The sequence below is a fragment of the Dendronephthya gigantea genome, unplaced genomic scaffold, assembly GCF_004324835.1.
Source record: "Dendronephthya gigantea isolate DGI-Jeju-01 unplaced genomic scaffold, DenGig_1.0 000010F, whole genome shotgun sequence".
In the NCBI taxonomy this organism is placed as follows: Eukaryota; Metazoa; Cnidaria; class Anthozoa; order Malacalcyonacea; family Nephtheidae; genus Dendronephthya; species Dendronephthya gigantea.
The window spans coordinates 2,432,175-2,458,589 of NW_021163020.1; the positions used below are offsets into that span (position 1 = coordinate 2,432,175).

General features: G+C 37.7%; 4 protein-coding genes across 4 annotated transcripts; 1 reads left to right on the plus strand and 3 right to left on the minus strand.

Moving 5' to 3' along the window:
• Positions 1–4: 4 nt before the first annotated feature.
• Positions 5–2,767, minus strand: LOC114518169 (adaptin ear-binding coat-associated protein 1-like). The gene is made up of 8 exons (XM_028538113.1): positions 2,661–2,767; positions 2,123–2,223; positions 1,894–1,998; positions 1,568–1,649; positions 1,375–1,477; positions 1,216–1,258; positions 915–1,128; positions 5–683 (listed from the first exon to the last, which is right to left on the minus strand). The coding sequence occupies exons 1-8, from the start codon at positions 2,753–2,755 to the stop codon at positions 650–652; spliced, it is 777 nt and encodes a 258-aa protein (XP_028393914.1). The 5' UTR covers positions 2,756–2,767; the 3' UTR covers positions 5–649.
• A 356-nt stretch (positions 2,768–3,123) lies between these two features.
• Positions 3,124–4,484, minus strand: LOC114518359 (centrosomal protein of 19 kDa-like). Its single transcript, XM_028538338.1, has 4 exons — positions 4,320–4,484; positions 4,145–4,196; positions 3,818–3,890; positions 3,124–3,640 (listed from the first exon to the last, which is right to left on the minus strand). Exons 1-4 carry the CDS (start codon positions 4,393–4,395, stop codon positions 3,371–3,373), a joined length of 471 nt encoding a protein of 156 aa, XP_028394139.1. The 5' UTR covers positions 4,396–4,484; the 3' UTR covers positions 3,124–3,370.
• Positions 4,485–12,417: 7,933 nt separating this feature from the next.
• LOC114518417 (ski oncogene-like) lies at positions 12,418–17,261 on the plus strand. The gene is made up of 3 exons (XM_028538407.1): positions 12,418–13,310; positions 14,241–15,106; positions 16,541–17,261. Exons 1-3 carry the CDS (start codon positions 12,468–12,470, stop codon positions 16,968–16,970), a joined length of 2,139 nt encoding a protein of 712 aa, XP_028394208.1. The 5' UTR covers positions 12,418–12,467; the 3' UTR covers positions 16,971–17,261.
• Positions 17,262–19,486: 2,225 nt separating this feature from the next.
• Positions 19,487–24,191, minus strand: LOC114518457 (protein mono-ADP-ribosyltransferase PARP12-like). Its single transcript, XM_028538444.1, has 8 exons — positions 23,736–24,191; positions 22,949–23,243; positions 22,537–22,853; positions 21,676–21,861; positions 21,211–21,390; positions 20,850–21,024; positions 20,488–20,724; positions 19,487–20,333 (listed from the first exon to the last, which is right to left on the minus strand). The coding sequence occupies exons 1-8, from the start codon at positions 24,127–24,129 to the stop codon at positions 19,913–19,915; spliced, it is 2,205 nt and encodes a 734-aa protein (XP_028394245.1). The 5' UTR covers positions 24,130–24,191; the 3' UTR covers positions 19,487–19,912.
• Positions 24,192–26,415: the final 2,224 nt, after the last annotated feature.

Here is a 26,415-nt window from a genome sequence, read left to right on the forward strand (position 1 = left end):
ATATAAGACACTGCATTGTAATTTATCAAAATATTGGATGCTTGACACAAATTTTAAATGTTTTGCATCCTGAACGCAAATACAATTATATCGTTTTCACTTTCTACTGCAAACTATTTGACACGCGGTACAACCAACAAATGTAAAAAAATTCTTGTTGAACCGGTAAACATATTTCCACCTAGGTAATTTTGTGAGTTTTTTACTTGTTTTCCTCTTTACTTGGACGACTTTGACTAGTTTTGTACTTCAAATTGATAGACTATCACAAACTACGTGACCATCGTGTTTTGACATATTTGCTGATGAGGAAAACTAAAATGTTAAAATTTTTGTATTGAAATTAAACAAATTTAACAAACGAAATCTTTGACTTTTATATATTAGTTGTACCATCGAGAATTTTAGGCAAATGCATCATCGGTCTAATTTTAAGACTAGGTGAAACGCTAGTACTATAGTTGCCAAAGTCATTTTGATGGAATTTTAGCAATAAACGGCGTGAGGGCGACGACAAAAGCACTACACAGTTAAATACAAAATTTAAGAAGAAACCTAGCATGTCAATAAAAGTGCAATTGATCCATCATTCCATCAAATATAAACACTAAATGACTTGCAGTATACATGTCCGTCGTAGTTTAAAAATTCAGAATTGTACCCAGGAGCCATCTTGTGTTGGCCTGTAACGAATTGGGAGAAAGATTTATTAGTTTATATGATGATACTTGTGGTATCAATTGATAGCCACCTGGTTGTAAACTGGCAGATTTTCCGAGAAGAGCTCTTCTCAAGAAAATTTTATATCTCTTGAATATAAAATGAGCAAGAAAATAGTTTGGGTTTGGACAGTGTAAATTTGTATCCTGTACAATAAGTACTCAAGAAGTTCTATACAAAATATTATCACTAACTGTTGTGATGAAGCTCTTGCCGTTGTGAAGTCCCCCCAATCTGAGGGCGGGTTGGATACTGCAACATTTGTCGGCGGTGTGGGTTGGAAAGATGGGGCATCTGTGCTCGGAGGCACCACTGGTCTGGAGCCAGCTCCAGGAGAGGGTCCTGCAAGTCTGGGTATAGCACCACCACCACCAGGGGGAGGGGGGAGGATACCAAAATTACCACTTCCTAGAGTCAAACAAAAAATTCTAATTTTCTCCTCAAAGAGACTTTTTAGACTTACACTTTAAGATGAGAAATACCAAAATACAGTACCTTCCACTTTTGGTTTGTTGGCCTGTGTGGTAGAAGCCTTTTTCTGAGAAACACATTGAAAAAAAAATTAGAAATTAGAATTTATCATGATATAAAACTCTTAAATGACAATATCTCTAGATTCTGCATTGCGCATTGTAGGAAGTCCAAACAACCTACCCCAAAGTTTATTCTAATAGTTTGACCTTCTTTAAAACCTAAATCTAATTTTGGAGAATTGTCTGTTTGCACATTCTCTTGTTCCTGTTCTTGTTTAAGTCGTCTGGAAATACATGAAATTATGTCATTTCTTCTTCAATGTTTGCCGCACATTAATGATACTTCTTCTTCCAGTTTAAATAAACAAACTTACTTAAAGTGATCTTGAAGTGAGACATTGAAATCAAATGAATCTCCTCTGTCTTGAAATCCCATGCCAATAAATGCATGACGACCTAAAGACATTCATTGTTATCAATTACACTCAAACTCCCCAATTTTTACCATTAGCTGGTAATCCATGCACATGGGTCCACAAAGTGGTACTTTTGTGTTGGGCAATATCATACCCAGGGACAGATCTAGAAGCTTAATTGGGGGGGGTGCATATTCATATATTCATCTAGGGCCTGTTAAGCGCTAAAGAAATAACTTTGTACAAAGGAATAATAAGGATGACATCTAGATAATAATACCCACCACTGTCATCTTTAATTCTTAATACAAAGTATCTACTGCTATCTGTCACAGATTCCACAGCAATGCCAGGATGTGCATCTACAGGACACTTGGCAAAAAGTTCACCTGAATGGAATAAAACAGGTTTTTTAGCAAATAAAAATCCAATGTTTGGTTTGGGCATCATTCTCACTAAACCAAAGTTAATCCTATTAAATATTAATTTAAACATGTATCAAGCATTCTTTACCATTTGAATTATCTTCTAGTTTAACATACAGCTCACTTCCTTTCGAACATACTCTCATGCGGCCTGTCCAGTCGGGTTGGTCTAACTTCCAGTCAGCAGCTCTGCAAATTTTATATTTTATGAACATGAATATAGCTAGCGTTGTCTGCTTGGCCCAAGACAATTACTTTCGATTATAACTCTTCTAATTCCCATTGACACAATCAATGCAATTTATCTATCTATTATTTTTAATCAGTAAATATCAAATATGTAAATTAGTATGACATATTACAATGCCACAATGGCAATTATTATTAATCAAAGTAGCCATAAACCAAACTCTCTCGATGAATGGTAACGTAATCTAAGTAACTCATTCGCCGAATATTACTGTCTAATTGTCCGCCTAGGTACAGTATAGAAATTATAGAAAATGTGTTACAAATTAATGAAATTATAAACATAGAAATAACCAGTCATAGGGCCATAGCGAAAGAACGTCAAGATCTTGCCTAAAGATAACAATGTGATTAACACTGAAAAATTTTCAACATACCTATAGCCTCTATTTGTGGTTCTCGGTGGAATACGAAAGACGAAGACTTCGTTTTTTACACATAAAATTCTTTCGTAATCATTACTATCGGCCATTTTGTTAGCATTGCTTCCGTCCACGAACGAATCTCGAAAAAAAACACGCGATACATTTCCCACGCGAGTGAGCTCAATACAAAGGCAGGAAGCTGGAGTGGAGTCGGTCGTCATTTGCAACATATTCCTGACCAGAGTTGGTAGATTTGCAAATATTTGAGGATAAATTGTCATTAGTGCTATCAAGAAAAGAAAGAAAACAAAAGGCAAAGAAAAGAAAGAAAACAAAAGGCAAAGACAAGACCAAGAAAACAAAGAACTAGTGTGATCTTGTTTGGCCTGAAATATGCAATCAGCTATTCACTGTCTCTGCACATATTTTTTTGAGTTTTTATTTAAAAAACATTTATTTACAAATAATGCTACATACAAATGCAAAATTTATAGACAACATACTATAAATTATAAAAGTTTATATAAGCTTATAGCAAAATATATTCTTGTAGTTATAAGAGAGATTATTACAAAATTCTAAAACAAATTCAACATTTTACCCTGATAGCAGTTTTGGGGACATATTAGTCATCGGATTGGAAAGCATGCATAGTACTCTCCATATATGTACATAATATTTTCTGATTATCCTGTTCTTTACACTGTTTTCATCTGACATGCTTAAAAATCTGGATCAGAATAATCATCGTCTGAATCCCATCCTGAAACATTCTTTCCATTCTCAAAGTCGACTTCCACTTCATATTGAAATCCCTCATCTCCAGGCCTTACACGATGTTTCTCAAATACTTGGTCCATTTCAGCCTTCTTTTTATTAAGTTCAGTGTCATTGAGTTTATTCAAGTCTTCGCCATCTGCATTTGAAACTACTTCATCCTTATCCTTTTTATGTGGGAAATTTTCTTGAATCTTTGATAATAATCTATGAATCTAATGTGAAATAAACAGTGTGATAGTATCCAGTATTGTCCTATTGATTGTTCAGTGGCAGGATTACAGAAAGTTTGATTGGTTAAAAACACAAGTGGAACATTCAGTCATGGAATGTTTTCATCAATTTCCTGCAACTGGCTACAAGTTTATGTTATGTCAAGCTCTTAGACATACCTGTTCTGCAGGGATTTTCTCAAGATAACGCTTGTGTTTTCCAGATTTTAAATCTGTCACAGCCTCATCCAAACTACAGCCATAATTTGAATACAAATATACAAATTAGCAAACTTGAAACTTTACACAACTTCACAAACTTTACATGTGAACAGAAGTTTAGTTGAGTAATTTAGCTTGTAGGCACACCACGTACTATAAAGTAACACACGTAGTACTTTATACGTGGTAGTACTTGCGTGGTGTACCTGCAAGCTAAATTACTTATTGACTGTCAGCATGCAAACATACAAGAATATTGTTATAGAAGTTTAGTTGACGACTTACTTGCTTTTCTCTGAAAAATTTCGAAGGGGCATCGATCGTCGATGAACTTTACCTTGAGACAATATTTATATAAATGATATTGTGCTTCTATTTGCTTCAAATTTATAGTATAAAAGTTTGCAGTGAAATTTCCAAATTGGGAAATGTGTGTATGTACAGGACTGACAGGACTTACCTGTTGCGTTCATTACGTAGTACAAAACGAGTGAAGGCGGTTCAAATTTAACTCCACACTGACGAGGGGTATACATTTAGAAATCATATAAACCAACAAACAATTTTCCTTCAAAGTTTTATAATACTACAACAACTTCCTTTCACACCTTCACACTTTGTCTGTATGGAATTACACCGATCACTGATCTCTATATGGTTTGTGTTTCATCGTCATGTTTTGAAAACAGAGATGTGTCACCTTAACAAAGATAGCCGATAACACTCACTCAGTCTCACTGACTCGATCTGAATTCAAAATCATTTTTTTCAGTCTGGAGAAAATCACCCTATCAGATTTTCGCTTACACGTCTAATGATGCTGACTGTAATGTATGAATAAAAAACAAGAAACTTTACAACAGGAGTCAACCAGGCTAGTACTGTGAGTCAACTAATTTTCGGTATCGGGAAAAATCGGAACGCGATCGGTAAGTATCGATAATCGAGCGATTTAGGACATTGAATGTCTTTCTAGCCAATCATAGTTCACTAAATCAGCCAATCACAAAATTTATCGATCGTATGTAGAAATAGGAATAGTATAATCCCAGAATAGAGCAACTCCATACTGATTATGTGTATATTATGTGGTTCGATTCCTGTCGGAAGACCTATAGTTGACTCATTTTTCATCAACTGTTCCTGGCTTGACTTGAGTGTATGTAATTCCTTCGAAATTAAGACCCTTTAAACCTCTAAAATTTATGTGCATATTCATTTCAAAAAAAGTGCGTCGCGTGCAGAACATACGATAACGGATATGCACCTCCCAAATTATCGCCCTCAATTTAATAGTCTATTAGGACTATCTGTCAGAGATCTAAGCTCGCTTTTGGAATTACAGATTTCCGTAGATCAGTGCAGGCATATAGACATAGGCGTACGGGGCAGGGGGCACTTGCCGCCCCCAAAATTTCGAAAATCAAGACATTCGGGCAAAGTTTAGTCGAAAATTCGGGTAAACTGAAAAAGAGTAACATAAAGGTACCTTTTTATTTAGATTTATCTAAACTGAACCAGTTATCAAGATGAACGTGAAGAAAAGATGAAATAGAAATGTTTTTTACTAGTCTTAAAATCTCTGACCTCACAACTTATCGCATTTTAATAATGTTTTGTATTAGTGCAACAATATATGTACTCAGTGGCTTCTGAATGATTTTTTATGTAATCTTCGCACCAGTAATCCTGTGATTCATCTTTTCATAAGACATAACGGAACCCTTATCGATATTGCACGACTATTTTGGCGACAGGATTCCTGACCACAGCATCTCATTTAAATCTATTTTCATCTATTTGAGGTATTTTCAAGCCCACCCACAAACTGAGAAATCAATTAGTTCATTGAAATGAACACATACTTGGTCACGGAATTTGCCACAAAGAACGGTTTGAAAGTGATTTGCGAAAAATGCCGCCTCATTCAGATCGATACCTATCAATGTGTGCCGGCCCGATTATTCAGTTAAATTCATTCCCTGTTTTTACCAAAAACTTACTCAATCAGCACAATCACGTACACAAACTAAAAACATGACGGAATTCGATGTTTCTACGAAGCGCCTTTCTTCTCTTATGTATTGCACGTACAAATCAATGAAATCATTGAAATCAAAGATTGTTTTCATTTTCAATGTAGATGTTTGCTACGTCTTTGTCAGGCTGACGTAAAAAACACTTATGGCACTTAATGCTGGCATGGACTAATCAGCCAGCGAGACGACAGCAGCGGTTATTGACAGGGAACATGAACTAAACAAATACTGGCCTAAATTGGATTTGCTGCAAAATGGATTTGCGTAGATCAGTTGTAGGTAAAGGGGAAATGTATCCAGGATTGCAGCAAAAATTGGAAGTAAAGCGAAGTGCTCTCGCTGTGTGCTATGAAATGAAATTTACCTGCTATCACGATACAGAGTTTTTCTTTAAAACTCCCAGGTGATAATATATATATATATATATATATATATATATATATATATAATATATATATATATATATATATGTACATATTATATGAAACACAGCAAGACCAAAGGAAAAGAGAAAACTGAGAAAAATTTAGGATTATTTTGAGCCGGAAAATATTATGAGTTTGGCTAATATGGAATTGTAGATAAGCGTAAAAGATTTTGGTCAATTTTGATAAATGAGAACATAAGATCGGATATGTGGAGGTGACCTGTTCCAAACACATGCCTCAGAAGACAAATATTCATCACAGATCTTGTGGAGTGAAGAAGAAGCTGGATGTGTAATGGTTTATAGACAAAGAAAAACAGAAAAACAAGAAGATAATCAAGATATATATATATATATATCATCTGAAAGTATGAAAAGAACAAACAAAACCATGAAATAAATGCGTGGACAATTGTAGCAAAATAAGAAGACAGTTAGCAACGATATATGAATATTTAGCACATAATACGGAAGAGATAATTCAGATAAAATCTGATTACAATATAATCTATAGTGTCAAAGCCATGACCATGTAGATGACAGCGAAAACAAAATTAGTGTAAAACATTTTATTTTATATACATATCGCAGAACTAATATTGGAACAACCCATGATGTACGGAATTGTATTATAATCCATGATACTTGTATATTTCCAAGGTATGTTGTTCGACAAATCTATACCGTGCCTTACTATCTGGAGACTATTACCATGAAACTGACATATCAAGACAGTGTCTTAATCGATAATAGTTCATAAACATTGCAAAGGTGTGCATTCAGATCGATGATATGACACGTCAAAATTTGACGACATAAGAGGCGAAGAATAGCATTGAGGATATTCAGTCCAAGTTTCGTGCACGTGAGTCCACGTTATCCACGAACCCACGACTGTCTAAACCCAATCAATGCTACGTAACACGAGAGACAGTGAGACGGCTGCGAGGCGAGTTCTTCAAACCACGCTGACTGCTGTAATTTATTTAACGAAATTCCAGTGTTTCCGGCCTGTCAATTGAGGCTTATCATACGCCTTTGAAGGCGATCTTTTGTGCTAAAGTGCTCCTTCCTTTTTACACTTGGCAAACATTTTAAGCAGGAATTTGTCTTTGGGCGAGAATATTGTCTAGTTGTCTGCTTTTGTAGACGGTGTCTCGACTATGCTGGGGATAGCAGACCGGTCGTCTTACTCCAGTATTGACGAGGGATATTGTTTATCTTCGCCATGTACGTCATTCATTAAGTTGTTTTCATCAAACCTCACGCTGACAATGCCCTGTGGCTGTTTGTATTTGAATTTTCTTTTGTCAGCTGAGTGCGTAAGGCTTCCGACGTTGATATGTTTGCGTGCAAAGAGATGACTTGTACGTACGAACATGTACAAACTTAATTTAAAATGTCCTAATCATTTTTCGAAACGATTATCCTTCTCACGCCATTTTTCGGTGGCGGACGTGCCGTTCACGTGGCAAGCAACGAATCATTCAAAACTACATTAAAAACTAAAAAGAAAGCACATGCAATGATATTGTTCACAAGTGCTGAGCTCTTAATTTTTCATTCTAAAGCGGAGTAACCGTCAGATTCATATACACGAGAAGATATATAGGATGAAGAAAATCTCAAAATATAATTTAAATGCAAAAAACCACAAGTCCAAGATATAGTAAAATCAAAAATACATTCGGTGATATGAAACTAATTACTTGTGACCTATCACACGATCAGCTTTGAGATAATTCATATAGTTCGGGAAAAGTGGAGTTTGATAATCATCTCAATATATTCTAGCCGCTCAAGTGAGTTAAAAACAAGAAAGTTAGTTCGGAGATGTATAATACTTTTGAAACTCCTTGAGTCTCAATTCAGAGTATAATTCTTGATTTCTTGTCATGAAGTTTTAAAGAAATGTTGTACACTCTCAAAATTGTTTTTGAAGAACGAAGCAACTAGCTAAACTACAAGATACGTGCTGTACTGAAAAATGAATTGGATCTAAAAATAGGAAGTGCGTGGTTAAATCTTGACTCATATCAAATGCATGCGCATGGCATATATTGATAAGAAGAAATGGGCACATGCAACTCCAAATTGATGCTTGTCACATATGGCGTGAAAAACCACGACCACTGCGATATTTTTCCTCGCCTTGAGGCTTGAGCCAAACTAAGACCTTCTTTCTTATCAGTATTGCTGCAAGGCACAGAATATCATATTGCTGAGGTGCAACGTATCTCACCCCCCCCCCTCCTCCTCATGTTTTCGTTTTGTAGAATCGTCCGCGCACACAACCCGAGCAAAATAAACACAAGGCGACTATAGGCGACTATAGATGGAAAAAAATGGCCGATACCGCGTGGCGTATTCACACGTTTGACTGGCACACCTTGAAGGATGTGCATTATAAAACAATCCGGACGCCATTCTTTTTACTGTTTAAAAATTTTTGCATCAGCCGGTGTTTTTTTGTGTTTTTTCCAGTCATTTATCAGTTGCGTAATCTTGAACTTTTTATTATTAGCCTGTCCCAATTTATTTTCGTCTGCATGGCAGCAATTATGTTACTTAAAGCTTGTAATAGGTCTAACACTTCCGACATTGTTTTTGTCCCGGAAAGCTGACGAAAAAAAACGAAATCTGATGTAAAAGCTTAGCAAAACGTGTGAAAACATAACAATAGTAATAACCCTAACCCCGTGCATATTGGCCATTTAATGGCGTAAAAATTTGCCATTTGACCTTTGGATGAAGATGAGCAAATTAACAGAAGCCGAGTATATCAATACAAATTGCCGAAAAATTTCTCGGCTTAAATTTATCACGCGCATGCAAAATTGGATTGCCATAGTCAAATGCATGCAAAGACTGGAAACAAGAGCGTAGACTTTAGCTAAATCAGAGTTTCTACCATAAAAAGGCATTTTCCTCTGTAGCCAGTAAAACCATATTGCATATACTGTAAAATAATGATATATAGGTGGGAACAGGCTCACAGCGTCTGGGCGTGAAATTCTTCTCAGTCTCAGATGCAATGACAGTGAATAACGTTCTTCATTATGTTAACTGTAATGCTAGCAAACAATTGTAGTAAAACATACATGGCAGCCGCGGTGTCTTTTAATTTGAGAACATAATTTTCCGTGATGTTTGTACCGCCTACTGCACTCGAAATATTGTGTATAGGCGGTATAATTGGCCAGTCCGAAGTTATTGTTGAGGAGGACTCTGAGAGTAGCAAGGTTAACAATGCATTACGGGCAGATTTAGGATGAGCCTGCTGTTCACAACCGCAATCTCGTACGTGATGCATTGTCGACCTTACCAATTACCATGCATCAACACTGGTCCTTGTTTTATTAATCTTCCACGGTTTTATATTTTTATATTTTTTCCTTTTTGAGTCATAATATCAGGTAACGAACTTCAAGTATGAAAGCATGATACGTTTCCGGAACGTAGATTGTTTTGCAAAAAAAGCTTATAATGCCTCACATGAAAACCAGCTGTTTTGGGTTATTTTAAACCAGCCACTGTAATGAAGTGAAAATATTATGAAAAAATTGATTAAACAAGTTTTGGATATTATGACTAATAAAGTTATAATATTTTCATTCCAAAGACGAAGATTGAAAACAATGACCTTTATTTAACCTGGATTATTTGGTCGTCGAAATAATCTCGGAAATTCACATGGCAAAGTGATCTATATGCACTGCAGACTATATGAACATATGTATATTGTCAGTATTTTAATCGTATGTCCATCTCTTCACAGTTCACTGATGAATGAGTAAAATCCTTTGTACAGTATATTAAAATATTTGCTTTCCTGCTACAAGTATATAATAAGTATAGATTGCGAAAGATTGGTCAGTCACGGAAACACATTTTCAGACTGAGTGACAAAGCCCTTTATTCGTCAGTGACGATTCTAAAGATTCACAGTAGTTCCCAAATGTCCCCGACAGTGGACGATTAATTTATCCTCGTCGACTGGCCAGTGTTCAAAGATAATTGTTCCGGCAAAAAAAACACCGAAAGCACTTTAGTTTGCTTCTTTAGTGATTGGCGAATAGTGATTTTACTAACCTATATAGCTATATCCAACAAAAATACCAATATTTCTCAGTACTTGGAATACAAAAGCTATACACATTGTCACAGACTTATAGCAACTATAGTGGTAGTAAACTGACAATCATGTAGCATTTACAATCATCTTGAGAAAATGAACAGAAAGAAAATTACCATAAAATAATAATACGGTACCGACGGATATATTAGTGCGTGCAATCATCTTAAAAAGTGTACATGCAATAATGCATCACCGATATAATTGAATAGATCTCATTGTATGAAAAATACGTGGAAATATCGAAGGTATATTGTCTTCCTATTATACTCTTTACTCTCTTTTAATTCATTCATATATTCATAAAGGAAATGAAAATGGCTACCCATATATATATATATATATAGATATATATACTTGTTTCTTTGCAGTCTAACTTCATGCGTTAATATTTACCATTAATTTTCTTATATAATGTCAGCTTTAAAGAAAACGAATGGCATAAAAACGTCTGGGAGAGCGAGTGAGGTCTAGACGAAGCGCATTTTAATATAGTCTAGACCAACGCGTCTCGACCTCGCGTTTGTAACGCACAGGCAAAACTAGCCTCAACTCAAAAACATGATTGTGGATATTGTCTTTATTATTTTAGCATCAGCATCCCGACCGCGTGTCTCCTGCCGTTTTCCGTTTGTTTTCAACTTTCTGACATGCAGTGAAAGACATAAAACAACGTAGAATCAAGCCAATCAACTGCAATGTGCCAATGTTGACAATTTAACCCGAGGGACAATAGAGATTAATAATTAAAACACTTTTATAAGATGGCCTATTTTCGTGTCACGCAAAGTTGAAAATCGCCTTGTCGGCCGGACTTTCGCGAAAATTGCGATATTTTGAATGTTTAGATCAGATTTGCGGGTGTTGTGTTTCAGAAAGATCCTTGCAATGGGTTGAAAAAACCAAAGGAAATCTAAACAGGTTTCGTAGCCAAGGTAGAGGTCAAGTGTCTTCGCCCACGCTATTTCAAAACGGGTGGTCATCGTGACTGTTTTTGGATTGTAGCTCGAGGTTCGAGACTCGAGTGATCGTCGAGGGTCGAATGCATGGGCAAAAACATTGTTCATGCCGTGGATGACATATCGCGTGTAATCATGATGGAACCACTTATGGTTGTCAGGTAAAATTGAGAGGTTTTCAATAGAATTAGCCAATCATGTTCGAGTAGTTTCTTAGTGTATATTATCAATACTCAGTAACTCCCGGCTATTCTATATGCTCTTACTATTAGATGGAAATAAAAACGGAATGAAAATTACCTGAATCTGGGGGTTACTTCAGCAAAACTTAACCTATGCAATATAGTGGAATCTGAGGTAGACTCAATCGTTACTCTCGATCCCAAAGCTCTTTAGTATCATCTTCAAAGTTAACTCTCATTTTATATTATAGCTAGGAACTATTCAAAATATGATACCTCTATGATTTTTTCTATTTCCAGTACTTCATTTTGTATGAATCTTTGTGGGGACTGAAGCAGCATTTTTTTACATCAGTGAACAGAGTGGTGGTAAAGTCAACTTAGTCAAGGCGACACGAGCCATTTTATTTAGTCTTCTTGGCGTGGTCTTCAATTGAACGAGGAAATTGCTGACGTTCAAATTGGCACAAGCCTAGGTTTTGACGAAAAACGATGCGTCTGATTTCCGTACATATATATACCTAAGTGCAGCATAAAGGAAGTCAAATAATGAGTATGATTATTCAGACTCATGTTTTATAGAAATTGTAATAATCACAGACATCGAGCTTCGCAAACGGACAGCAGAACTTTATAACTTCGAACTATTGTAGAAGATCTGAGAAAGACAACTGACTCCGAAGTCCAAGTTCATTCAGATTTTTACCTTTTCCGATCCGCGCTGTGAAAACACGCGATCCTCGACCCTCGCGGCATTCAACCTCGACGTGTTTGGCCATAGACACGACGATATAATCATATTTCTGGTGGCAAAGGCGTCGAGACAGTGAGTTTTGTCTGCCGTCATAAACCAAGCTCGCCGTGCGATGGAAAACAAAACTAGAGTGGCGGACAAAGCTTTGATACAAGTGATCTTACAAGAGTACCGCGATCGATCTGCCGATTCGATCACGGGCCCAACAGCTATACGAAAATACGAAGCAGCTACGGGCAGACATCGCGTTTGGCCCGGTTTTGCTACAGACATTGTTAAAAGCAAACGCGACCATGTTACGTCTAGGAAGCAACTAGACGGTGGCTCGTTCTCGACAGCGCGTTTGCTTGCCCCGTCTGGCGTCGCTGCCGCGCGTAGAAAGCCGAGCAAAGTCAAGCGGACTCTGTTGGATGGTATTCCCATCGCTTGCTTTAACATCGGAGGGGAGAAGAGGCTTTGTTTCGAACAGCTTATAGCGGAGGTTTTGAAAGAATTCAGCCTGAGCGAAGTGAACAACTCGAGGGATCATTTAAAAATATACTGTCCAAAGTGTGACGAAGATCAACTGGAGTCGCTGAAGTTATCGAAGGCCATTCCTTGGTCCGACTCGTCATCTCTTCTCATCACTAAAAGCGATGCATACAGACTCTGTAGCGCTCTCCTGACAAACAAAGCACCTCAGCGACACGACAAGAAGTACACAAAACCGTTTCTCGGAGTTTACCACGAGTGCTTCGGCGGCTGCGAAGGTATCTTCGAGCCTGAAATCTACAACGAGCCGCACGCGAAATGCGTTACGTGCTTAGAATGTTACCGAATGTTTTCGCCACGAAAGTTTGTGACGCACTGTCATGCGACGATGGAAATACAAACTTGCCATTGGGGCATGGACAGCTCAAAATGGCGAGACTACCTGCTCCTACCAGACGAGAAAGCAGACGATGAATTGATTACGGTAAATATATCGGTTTTGATTATGTGTTCTTTTCTAGCGCACGTTGACCGTAATGGCTAGGTCTGCATGGGCTTGTGTGAACGAAGGCGTCAGAAAACGTTGCGTCGGATTTGTCCCGGCGGGCTTAGCTTATAGCGTATTGCGTACATGTCTGTGCATTTTTCTCGTGGTTGACTTAAGGGTTCATGTATTATCGTAAGAATATAATAATAATGCCTGACCGAAATTTTACAAGTTCGTCAGGGAAGCTGTGCAACATCTGCTCAAAACATTGTGGAGAGTTTCAGACAATGTTCTAGATTGACTAATTTCGGCCATGTTTACCACCAGTTAACTGAAAAGTTCTCATAAGATTTTAATGAATCATTTTTTAACCCGTCTCGTGTACACAGTGACTAGACCACAGTGACTACTAGTCTGGGAGTTGACCCCATCTTATTATTTGTCCGCATTGCTGACGCTGTAGCGCACATACTTATTGTTCAGGCAAGTTATGCTTTTTGCTGCAAAGTGACTTTTCTGGAAATTTGTACACTAACATTTCATAAACGTAGAGAGAGGGAAAGGTCCATCGCTTTCGCAATGACGCTAAATCGCTAAGGAATGAAATGAATCCAAAGATCGGAACTAAATGATCATTTTATCTCACTGTGTCACCATCTTAGTTGTTTTAATTAGTGTTACCACACAAAAAATGCTTCAAATTTGAAAGTCTTCCGTTAAGTATTCAGGAGAGGAGAAAACAAACAGCACAGAATCGCTCTAATGTTGAACTAAATCAAAACCCAAGACATTAGTAGATTAATTCCCAGGGGTTGCCTGACACTTGGCCATTATGGAAACTCCGTTTACATAAATCATATAAGACAATATTTATATCACCGGTCCTATTATGAATATTTATCACACTTTATCTTTCATTTTGTTTAGAAATTGTGGGAGGACGTTAAGAAGAGATTTTTTGGCACGATACGAAAACGCAAGCTGTCAAACTCAGAGGCGGAGAGCGTGGCTGAAAGCGAATGCAGCGAGACTAGCGTACGAAAAAGAAACGTGTTGACGTATGCTGTGTCTCCGAGTGTCGAGCGTTCCAACGGTACTCCGAGCAGCTCGGTCAGTTCGCCCAGGGAACATGGTGAAGGGAATAGACGTTCCGCGTTTCGGCCGTGGTCACCTTTAGAGGAAAAACATCGCGTTGAAACATCGAGTGGTAGTAACAGCCACACGCAAAGGGCATCAAGCCCGAGCCAAAATCGATTTGCTCAACCCTCATCACACCCAATACAACCCGCGTCACATTCAGTAGTAACTACATCACAAACGATACAACCCGCTTACATCTCTAGAAACAGCGCATGTCCACCGCCTGCACCTTATTCCCCGATCAACGGCTATGTACCCCATTCGACGCCGATAAAAAGCGAGTACTCGAGCGTAATATGTTCACAGGCCGAGGTTGCGCACAGCCCGAAATCCCGGGACGTTCGATGCGAAAGCAACTCAAACGAAACGGCAGGGATCACGCAAGATTTTGCCTCCCCTGAGCGGGTTAAGCAGGTGCTCTCGAAGTACTGTCACAGAGGACATCTGCCTTCGGTGGACGAACTGAGTTTTGCGCTCGCAAAAGAGCTGCAGGAATGGAGCTACGGGCAGTCGCGAGTTCTGGACGAGTTGAAAGAAAAAGGAGAAAAATTGCGCGAGGAAATGAACACTCTAAGACGTGAAAACACCTCGAAGCTTGACACAACCTGTGAGGAATTGAAGTGCTGTCAAGAGAATCTCGATCAACTCAACAGGTATGAAAAACATGAGACAGATGACACTATTAACTTGTATTGCCTTAGTTCATTGTGGTTCGTTTTGCGTGGAATTTTGCAACTCACGATTCAGCGAACGAGAGTCGTGTATAGTTGAACCATGCATGTTATGCGAAGATATCAACGCCTAAACAGCGACGCCTCGTCGATATCGCTATTTTTCTCTCACCTTTAATGTGTGTGACAAATACCATGCATGATTATATGGGAATGCATCAGGTTTTATTGCATAATTCATCACACGCACCTTCAAAATGTCATTACAACCTATCTCGAACGCAAGAAACAAAACTATTTAAATTTCCTGATTTCAGTGCAATGTAACAAAGTTTTTTCTGTCATTTATAAATTCTCTGGTGTGTCTAAAGACCAAACTGACTTCACGATATACTTATCTGATTATTCTGATAACGCGCACAGGAATTGGATGTGGATATTTAGAAGCGAGTTTCGTATATTAATCCCTCACATTTTGCTGAAGTGCCTTCTCATAAGAGAAATATTTGGAAGAAGACCTAAACATTTCAATAACAAAACACTTTCAGAGATTCTTGTTTACGACGTGTTTGACCAAGGTAAACATGCCCTGAGGTAATTTTCTTGTAGCAGAAAAACAGGCAAATCCACACTTATGATGCATAAACTGCATATATAGTTATGTTTTAACGACACATCCAGTTTTTTCCTTTCCATCTACGAGTTCTCATGGAGCAAAAAATAAATCATTTTGAAGTACCATAACTGTGTAATCCGCACGAGAATGCGCTATTTTGCGGGTAATTTGACTCGTCATAAATAACATGAACATTCCTGATATGATTATATACTCAGTATTACGCGCGATTTGTGACGCATATCAACTGGCACCGTTTAAAAGAGAGCCATTGCAGGAAACTTGAACTATTTTAGACACGCATAATGCACGTATTAGGATGTGCAAATAGGTGTAACATATACTTATCTTAATGCACACAAGTGTGTCAAAGGCGAGTTAACACCATTTATAATAGCATTATGTAAATACTATATATGTATATATAAATTTGTTTATCAACCATGCAGGGCCCTCTATGAATATCAGCTTTACAAAGACGTGCGTTTCCACGTTCTTTTCGCCAGGGATATCCCGCACGGGGCAACTCTGTTTGTCTATTTTCACGTTAAAATGCAATGACAACCTCGTTTTAAACAAACGTCTTCGGTAAAAACGATGCAATAGCCTTTAAACAGACTTTATTCAAAGATTAGACGAATATTGGTTCGCCCTAAGTTCGCCCTAATTCATTGAGGGATAGTAAGTTCGGGAATACTGAAAATATATAGTCCATTGTCCACGGTATATCAAATATACGAGTGTCTGCTATACCTTGTCCATGTTTTTGAATTGATTATTAATAATCTTGATTAACACAGAAAACGAGACGAGGATATCAAAGAATTCACCAAAACTCGAGAGGCGCTACAACGGCAGGTGGAAAGCCTGCAGGAACAGCGTTCGTCGGAATCAGATATGGTGAAAAAATTGATGAACCAACTCAACGAAAGAGACACACGCTGTCGGCTTTTAGAAAAAGAACTGGACTACATACGTTCCTGGTATATTGCAGGCTCCCAGCCAAAGTACCCCCCGTTTCAGACTCTACCAGTCGCTGTATACGGGGGGGCTGCTGGACTTCGAGATATGTACTGTAATCAAAGTGCGGTGATTCAGGAGATTCCCGTGTTTTCGCGCAACGGCGAGAGTCCTTCTTTGCCGAGCCGAAGTAAACCGGGAGATCACGAGCGGGAGCCGATATCAGGGCAAAAAGATGACGATGCCAAAGTAGAGAACGAAAAAGAGTGACTGGATGTATATTTAATAAAAGTCTAAAAAGATATAATTTATGGAAACTAATATTAGTTAGTCTAAAGATATAATTTATAATATGATTATAACCGACTGCGCAACGAAATGGCGCCTTTTGTCGTGATGATAGACAGTAGTTGAACCATAACATGTAGTTGAGACAGAACTAACGATAGCGTCGTTTGAAGTACTATGTATAACAGTCTCAACTACATGTTATGAATTGATAGTGTGTAAATATACAAACATATTAGCAGAAGTCCGTACAAAATATTATCATTACAAAGACAGAAGTACTGCTTTGTTTGACTTCCTTTCGGCCAAGCAATTTTTGGCTATTATAAAGTCATTTTCGAACAATTCTAATCATTCACTTGACGCGGGTGCGTAACGAATTTCCGGACATATATGTGCCCCTTTCATAGTTTTCTTTCTTCATCTGGCGGCAGGCCGCTTATTTTTAATCGCGCGTCAGTCTTTCTACTGAGTGCTGATAATACGAAATGATGCCGAAAATATTGAATAATGAATTATGTTTTGCCAAACTTAATTCCATGCTTGATGATCGATGTACTGATATACTGGACCGTGCAAACATGCATGTGCCCCAGATTATGATTATGAAAACTTGTTATCTGAACGCGAAAAAAACAACAAAGGGTCCCACGTCAACAAAGGATTTACCTGGCGACCAACAGGGGATATCGGCAGCTAATAACGATCCAATTTTAAGTGCACGAAATATTTTCGTGACGACTTAAGCTTTGGCGCTTGTCACGGAGGAAGCGCAGAACTTTAATTTTAAGATAACCCTTAGCGATAGGAAATATCAATTAATAAACCCATTATTCATGTAGGGTGGAACGCCGAAGAGGCGAGCGCAAATCCCCCGTTAGACAACGGATTTTTCGTTGCCCTTAATTTTCAGTGTGAGATCATAAATTGATTGATTGATTATTGCCATATTAAGTGAAATTTATACCCAGTCGATGTGAACAAAAATTGAAGTCCTCCAAGTTTAAAGCCATAAACAGTATTGACGTGAATGTCCGAGGCAGATGGTTGCCTTTATAGGGAAAAGAATATGTTATCATTCTGTTTCCACAGCTGTCTTCACCACTGGCCTGGACGTCATCAGAATACCGTCTAAAATCAGTTTTGTGAATGAAGCATATATGCTATGGCCAGGCAATGCATTAAATATCGCTAGATATGCTTTATAAAGATATAATTATACCTTACTCTATATGGTCATTTGATCAATGAACAAAGCATCATGTAAGATTTATGTAGTCCGTAGTCTAGTTATATTAAGTAGCTATACTAACTTGGTGACCGCGTTCATGCATGGGTCTTCAGTACAGTTTCCACCCAAAGGCAGCACTTCATTTGCTATAGTAATTTCAACTTACTCCTCGATACCTCCTACGTTACTTCAGTCAAATTCAGAAAACATCCGCGGTTTTCGTACAAATTCCACCAGGGCATATTTGCAGCACTAATTAGCTGAGCCGAAAGCCTAATATAGCAACTACAGGCAAAGCTACTTAGAAAAAAATGATTGGTATTCCGAAAAGTATTTACAAAAAAGTTAAGACTGTAAAGAGGTTTTTATCAAGATAAGTGGATATATTTGTATGTAACACGGAAGAGCTCAAAACAATGATAAATATATTGATCTTGTTTCATGAAATGTCCAAATTAAAGGAAAACCAGAAAAGATCCTGGGTACGAGGTTGAAGGAAAACATCGCCTGTTCTAACAATTCCAAAGCGACGCGTGCCACAGTTAATGTGACCATGTTATTGGGACTTTATGAAAGCATTAAAATACGACATAAAAGGCAGAGGCTTTTATTTGAAGTAGCATACAAACACTACCTACATGGATGCATGCACTGGATAACTAGCTGCAGATATAGACATAACATCTTTTAGTACTCAAAAATAATACTCTTAACTACCGCACATAAAAACTCTTTTAGATTTCACATTTCAAGCAACGGAATTTTTGTTGCAGCTAAATTTAGTACTAAAATAAATCACGCCACCTTACATTTTTTATTACAAGTATCTAACACTTGTGTTCTATCACGTATCATGCTTTTTATGTAAATGACATCAGATCAGAAACAATGATAATAATTTTAAACCGGCCGTGTTTAAATTTCCACCTTTTTGTTTTATTTACTTATATTCGCCATAATACGACAGTATAATGGTGTTCACCACGTTTTATTTATTTTATTTTATTTTTTTTAAATGGCTACACTTATTTAGTTTTTATTTATACCAAACCATGCTTTATATTTCTTCCAAATATAGAAATTATCCACCGAATATATTATATGCAATCCCAATGGCAATGACTTTTTTTCTTGAAATTAATTTTGCTGAAACTTCTTCATCAGCACTTTATTTTTTTAATTTTTTTTTAAACCGATCTAACTTCCTGGGGCCAGTTGTTCAAAAGCCAGTTTGCTTAACCCTGGGTTAAAGCAAATCTTTGCATTATTTTTTTTAATCGCTGTTTTACAAATGTCGGAATATCTTTTTTCAACATTTTTTTCTGGACCGATAGAAGTAATATTTTCAAAGCCTTTAAAACGAACAGTGGTTCAGAAGCACATAAACTAAAACACTGGATTAAAATTAACCCTGCAGGGTTAGTGCTAACCTAGCTTTGAACAACTGGTCCCTCGTTGCAATCCAAACCCATCCATTAAACTTCTTGCTTTCACATCCTTGCCGGATCAGTCAAACACCATGTTGAAAATCATTCAACGCCATCAACCTTCTTCTGTTGTGGAGATGATCTGTTGACATGCGACTTCTTCAAATTGGAAAATTCAACAATGTTGTTTGTTTTGTTTTCTTAAACTTTTTTTGTTCGCTTTCAAAGGTATTTTATTTTTGCTACGGAGTCTGGGATCAGGTCTCTTAGTTGGTATATTCAATAATGTAGTAGGGATAGGCTTGGCTGCGTTCGAAGATGACAAATATGGTAGGCTGCGATATATTATTCACGCACGAATCATGTAGCGGACTGAGAGGGTCAGATGCATCTTTCGCCGGCGGCCGCTGAGTCTCGTAGGAGCCTGCGACATACGAGCCCACGATTACCTTCGCCATGAACATCCTTTTGCTCTCTTGTGTCGTGGAGCTGTATGTGTTGGAATAAGAGGCCTCCACAGCAAAATAACTACCTTTGCCATACCTGGTACCGTGTTTCGAACCGCTTAGACGCCAGTCAAAACCTTGTTGGCAAATCGGCTCCATTTTCTCTAAGGAAGTACCATGAAATAACCAGCGCTCTTCAGGGGATTGGCCCGAGTTCTTCTTGGCGATTCTTGCTTTTTGCCTGAGAATAAAATATCAGTCAACTGTCTGTGATCTAGTCTTGGGTCATAGGTTTCACCTAAACCAAAACTATTATTATATTAAGACGCATCCAGAAACGAATCCAAACCCTAATACTTCTTTATGAGGAACTTGTTTGAACAAGTAGCGCGCACCTTTCATAGTCTTCCCATAAGGCGGGATTCTGCATGCGCTTCACAGATTTAATTTTAAACCCGGCCATTGTTGCCATAAATTGGGCTTCGACCTTGGAGTATTCGTCGTGATGCAAGATCTCGTTCAAATGTACACATTTGAATTCCTCCGAAGTTTCCATCGGGCCCCAGTTGGAGGGTGGTAGAAATGATTTGGAATCACTGCTAGAACTTGTTCTTTGCCGATTCTGTTTGAACCTGCATTGAAAGTAAAATATTGAATACTATTCCGCACACAGATGAAAAATTTAATTTAATAACTGAGACAACAGATTGCAAAGTGTTTTCCAAACATATTTCTCTTCTATTGATATCAAGCTTACTCTTGCAAAACTTGTTTCATCGTCTTCTCATCGAGATATCTCGACGGTCGTCGCCGTACAGCTCGCTTGGTACCGTATTTCTCATTCTGTTGGTATAGATTATGCACGTCGTCAAAATACAGCGTGTAACTGTTGGAACCGGCAGAAAACTTAAGTTGCTTTCTTCCATCTGACACTAAAAAAGCATAACCACCACTCAGATGCAGTAATACTTAAAAAAAAGACTGCAACCAAATGTTTTTGCATGAGAGAAGTTTAAAGTGTTCAGAAGTGTGTGTAAAAGATGCTAGTGTTGATAAGATTTCTATTTAGCTGCACCGTTAGTTTCTTAGTGTGTGATGAACCACAAGTAAGTTGTTACCTGACTGAAAATGCTGTTCAATCTCCTCGCTATTTACGTCAGCATTGCCGTTGTCATAGCAATGCCATTGATCGTGATCATCTTTCCAGTGCCACTTCCACGTGGTACGGAACACGTGACCTGACGCGGCTTTCACTGACGAGATCGTCGAAAGACGGCGAACTCGCAAAATACGGACGTCTACGAAACATGGACGAAAGCTGTTAAGCTTCTCAGAGCATTAACCAATTGACGACCAAAATTACATCGTCCTCCTTTCGATTCCAAGTCTCTTTTCAAAACGTACTTTAAAAGCTTATCGATCCGAAAACTCAAACCCAATTTCTAACCGGATTTTACCAACCCCTATCTTAGCCAGTTCCCTTACCACCACCCACCACCCTAGTCCCCCCTCCCCACCCCACCTTAGCATTACCCTACCCGATTCAGCTTGCATAACACTATACCTTAAGACTCAAAACTTACCATGTCCTTCTGATATCTCTCCTGACATTCGCTGAAAGTGAATTGTGAAATACCCCAGGCCAATCAGCTTGATTTTTACATCATCTATCTCATGATCACAAAATTCCATTTCGACCTCCCTATTGTCATCATCCGGAAAGTTCTTCCACCCCGAGTGGTAAAAATACTGCCATTGATAAGGGAGATCTGAGAAAATAGAAGGGACCTTGTTTATCTTACAAGTATTTAGGAATATTTTGATAGAAAGAACTCTGTGGCAGAGTGTTTAAACAAGTGATTGCATTAGAAACATGTTTTAATATTAGGGGTGTGAGTTGTGTTCATATGAGCAGTTCACATTGAAGAGGCCATTATTATAACACTTTGTCCACATCAGAGTGATATTTGCTCACTATAGTGTGCAAGTATGAGCTCCTATGTTGGAAAGTTACTGCATTATCAGGGTTGGAGAGCTGATCTTTTAAAGAGACATTCATGTTACATTGGAGAGATCTCAGCATTACTAACATTTGAAAGTTTTCCATATTATAGATGGAAGGTGTTGGTAAAAGAGACATTATAATGGTGTACCTCTGTGATAATAAAGAAGTGTCCTCACTTATGATATTAGACTGCTTTTCACAATGGAGATAAGAAAGGTGTCCATTTTTGACATATTGGGGAAATTTTTGACCTCTTATTTCTATTAACTGTGTTTTGACTGAGGACATATTGGTGCTATTAGAAAGCTGTTCATATTTGAGATATTATATAATAATGTTTAATTTAAAGGAAGCCAATGTAACCTATTTCACTATGTATTACATAAATTCCGTATTAGAGAGGTGTTCATATTAGGGGGTGATTTGTTGAATTTCTTACTAGTGTGTAAAGCATTGCACTTGTTTCCATAGCTACACTTCCCACGTAAATTGAAACCGCATATTTCTGTCTCTTCATCTGCCAAATCATGATTGCTTGTTTTGGTAAACTCAGGACTGCTTAGCTTTCTTTTCGCCTTTCCACCTGTGGCAAGGTTTTCCAAGTTTGTAACTATATCATCTTCGGAGCTATCTGAATCGGGGCTGTGAGTTTCATTGCTTTGAAGAAAAGAACGTATCTGCTTTTCGGTACGAAGTCCTCCCAAATTGTGAGCAGCTAGGACTTTTCTTGCATGGCTGGTCTCAAATGTATGTAATCTACAACATAAAAGTGGTGAATTAAAAGTGGTACCACTGTACCAGGTAATCATGTCATTTAGATTAATATCTTAATTATGGGTTCTAGTCTTTACCTTTTACATCTTGTCTCACCAAATTTGCAATCACCATCAATGTAGTGCTGACACACATGTAGAAAATCACATTTGTCACCATTTTTGCAATCTCCTTTGTTGTAAAATTTACAAGCACTTGGCCCAGAGGAGCTGGAAGCATGTTTAATCTTCTTTTCATTTAAAACCTTTCGAAACAAAAGCTTTAAGCCATCCTTGGGAAGATTGTCCAACTTATGTCTAACTAACAATGCTCTGGTCTGTGGGATTTCAAAAGCATGTGGCTTTTTGCATCCATCCTCATATTTACAATTATCTTTAACAAATAAAACAATATAAACAATGAGAATTATACTGTATGTGTTATTCAATGTGAACATGCCTTTTTTACATGCAAGTTAGCTCCAAGGTTTGCCTAGATGGCTAGATCCATGGTCTACTTGCACAGTGTACCCCAATAACACCTATTGAAATATTATTCTGCCCTAGGGTCAGGATATATGAATATTCACCCCCCCAATTATCGTTCTAGTAACGCCACTGATTGGAGAGAAGAATTGGGGGAAGGATGAGTTCCTTCTATTAGTAATATTGCTGGTATATAGCCATCTTTATCAACTGTTCTTCATAAAATCTGGAGACACGGTGCTCGTCAGCTCGTGCATGTAGATGCGAAGCACACAACCTTTGGTCCGGCATTCCGGCTTTGGGGCTGCCAACCTCTAACAAATCTGGCTAGCTAAATAGTTGTATTTTACCATATAGTCTAGCATTTTTTTACGATGTTATTGCTTTATATGTATCCCACCTTCCAAAAAGAAACGGCATACGTGGAGTTCCTTGCAACCTGCTTCTTTACACTTCCCCATTTGAAATGCATCGCAAATTTTCACTGATGTCTTGGCTTCGACAAATTCCTTTCCCTCAACGTTCTTGATGACAAATTTATCACGGAAACCCTTGACAAATTCCAACGCTTTCTTCTTATCGTAGCCTTTGTCATCACTGAACTTTTGCAAACGTTTAGTAACACCAGTAATTGCCAAGCGACAGTCTTCCCCGTAACAAATTAAATATGAAAACAGCTTCGAGGCCAGTAAATTCTTATCCAGATTTTCTGAACTTCCGGTTTGATTTGACGTTGAGCGACTTCTTGGTTTTGGCACTGGTTTCATACTCGCTTTAAGAGATGAATAATCCATAAACACTATCCCTTCCTTTAAATCAAAATATACAATACTTTTAAGAAGTGTTCTACGAATGTCCGTACCTGCCAGTCAGTAGATGATATTAATCATACTATAGGAAAGACGAAAGTGTTACGTACTTACTTTCGTTTCCGATTTCCTGGAACTGGAACTCTGGAAATCTGGAAATATCAGCATTCAGCATCTAAGCATTTGGTCGTAGCATATCCTATATAGCTAGGATATATTTAGTAAACATATATATTGACAACAAAATTGACAACTCTTTCAATGTTCCAAAAACCAACCAAATAAGCTCAAAAACTGAAGAGATTAGTCTTAGGAAACATCTGAAGCCATTTTAAAAGTCATCAATTTTTGCCAAAATGGTAAGGAGGACTCCGTGTTTTTGAATTGATTATTAATCTTATTAACACAGAAAACGAGACGAGGATATCAAAGAATTCACCAAAGATATGCACTGTAATCAAAGTGCGGTGATTCAGGAGATTCCCTTGTTTGCCGCAACGACGATTGAAAAAACCACTGTGAGGCTTTCATACAACTGGCCCCAGATCGATTAATGTGGGGCATAATTCATATATATATTCTTTTTCTGTATTACAGTCGAACCTCTATTAAGCGGCCCTCCATATTAAGCGGCCACCCTCTATTGAACGGCCCCATATCGAAGTCCCGAAATTTTTGTAATACAAAACTATCAACTATCCCTCTATTAAACGGCCACCTCTATTAAGCGGCCGCGGCTACCCAAGAGCAGTTCCAAATGATGTTTTCTATCAAGTCCTACCTCTATTAAGCGGCCAGCCTGGGTAATTGTCGAGAGTCGAGAGCTAAAAGTCGAGCTACTTTGCTTTGTAATATGATGTTTAAAACGCCGTATGTCATAACACATGCCACTTTACACCTCAAAATTGACAAAAACATTGTTTGGCGGTATTGAAATCCGAAGTATCATTTCCTGCTGTTATTTCGCGTCAAATCCTTCCTTTTTAAGCTTTTCTTTTAGCAAATTGATCGAAGATTCATCAGTCTCCTGTAAAATGAAATTCGCATTTGCAAAATGAAAATTCTTTATTACCTACTGCTTGATATTTCTAAAGTAAAGTCAATTCACATATATATTCCGTGATTTATAATTAAAAATAGACTTTTTTCTACGTCCAGAGTTGCGTACCTCTATTTAGCGGCCACAATGCCGATTCCCGGCCCGAGAGTGGCCGCTTAATATAGAGGTTCGACTGTATAAATTTCTTTATAAATTGATTGTTTTTCCAAAAGAAATATTTATTATTCTATATTGGCATTGATTAAATTTTAAGCATCTATAGATCTTAATTGTGATTATGCAATCATTGAAACAACCTTGGTGGTATTACTGTTTTCATGTTAGCGAGTTTATTGAAAACTGCTACCATAGTGTATTAATTTGTATTAATTTGTATAATAACCAGTATTAATTTGTTTCACAAACTGATTTGTTTATCAAAAAGAGTCTATAATTTTAACGGATGATGGGAAACTGTGGAAATATAAGAGCAGTATTACTTCACGGCCCGTGTCGTAGATTTGGTGTATCTTAAACTAACTATAGTCGCTTAGCTACAACACATACAAGTTCACCGCATAGATGTAAACAGACCAGGTGTCCTAGTTAAACATCGCGCAATCTGGTCACCATTTCATTTGGCTGCCAAAAATGTAAGACAAGCATTGATTTCGCAGTCGGAATTTTAAATGTAATAAAACAAGCTTTCAATTAGAGAGATATGAAGTTGTTTTTAAATTTTGTGGTATGTATCAAAATTTTTTCAAAATGCTGTTTATTTTAATATTGCTTTTAGATAGCTGTGTGGAGAAATACTCCTTAATTTAATGAATTCAAAATATTCGCGTTGTTGCAACTGGAGCGAAAAACTTTATATGTATAGGTCGTGCTATTTTGTAGGTTGTATTAAAAAAACGTTTGACGAAGTCTTGAACTATTTTCGTACGTGTTTTTACATATACGTATAGATATATACGTATACATACATATATATACGTATAAATTACTATTTTTCATCCTAGGTAACGTCACTTATCTCTGTACTTATCAGTAAGGTCAACGGTAAGTTTATAGCCAACAATAAGTTCATTCTGACACCCTGAAACCCCGTTGCCCTGCGATTAGAGCTCTGTGATTCAGTTTCACAGTTCATACAAGCACGGACACGGTCTTATTCTTTCCATCCGAATGTTTTTCATTTCATGTTTAAGCTTTTTAGGTTTAATAGTAAT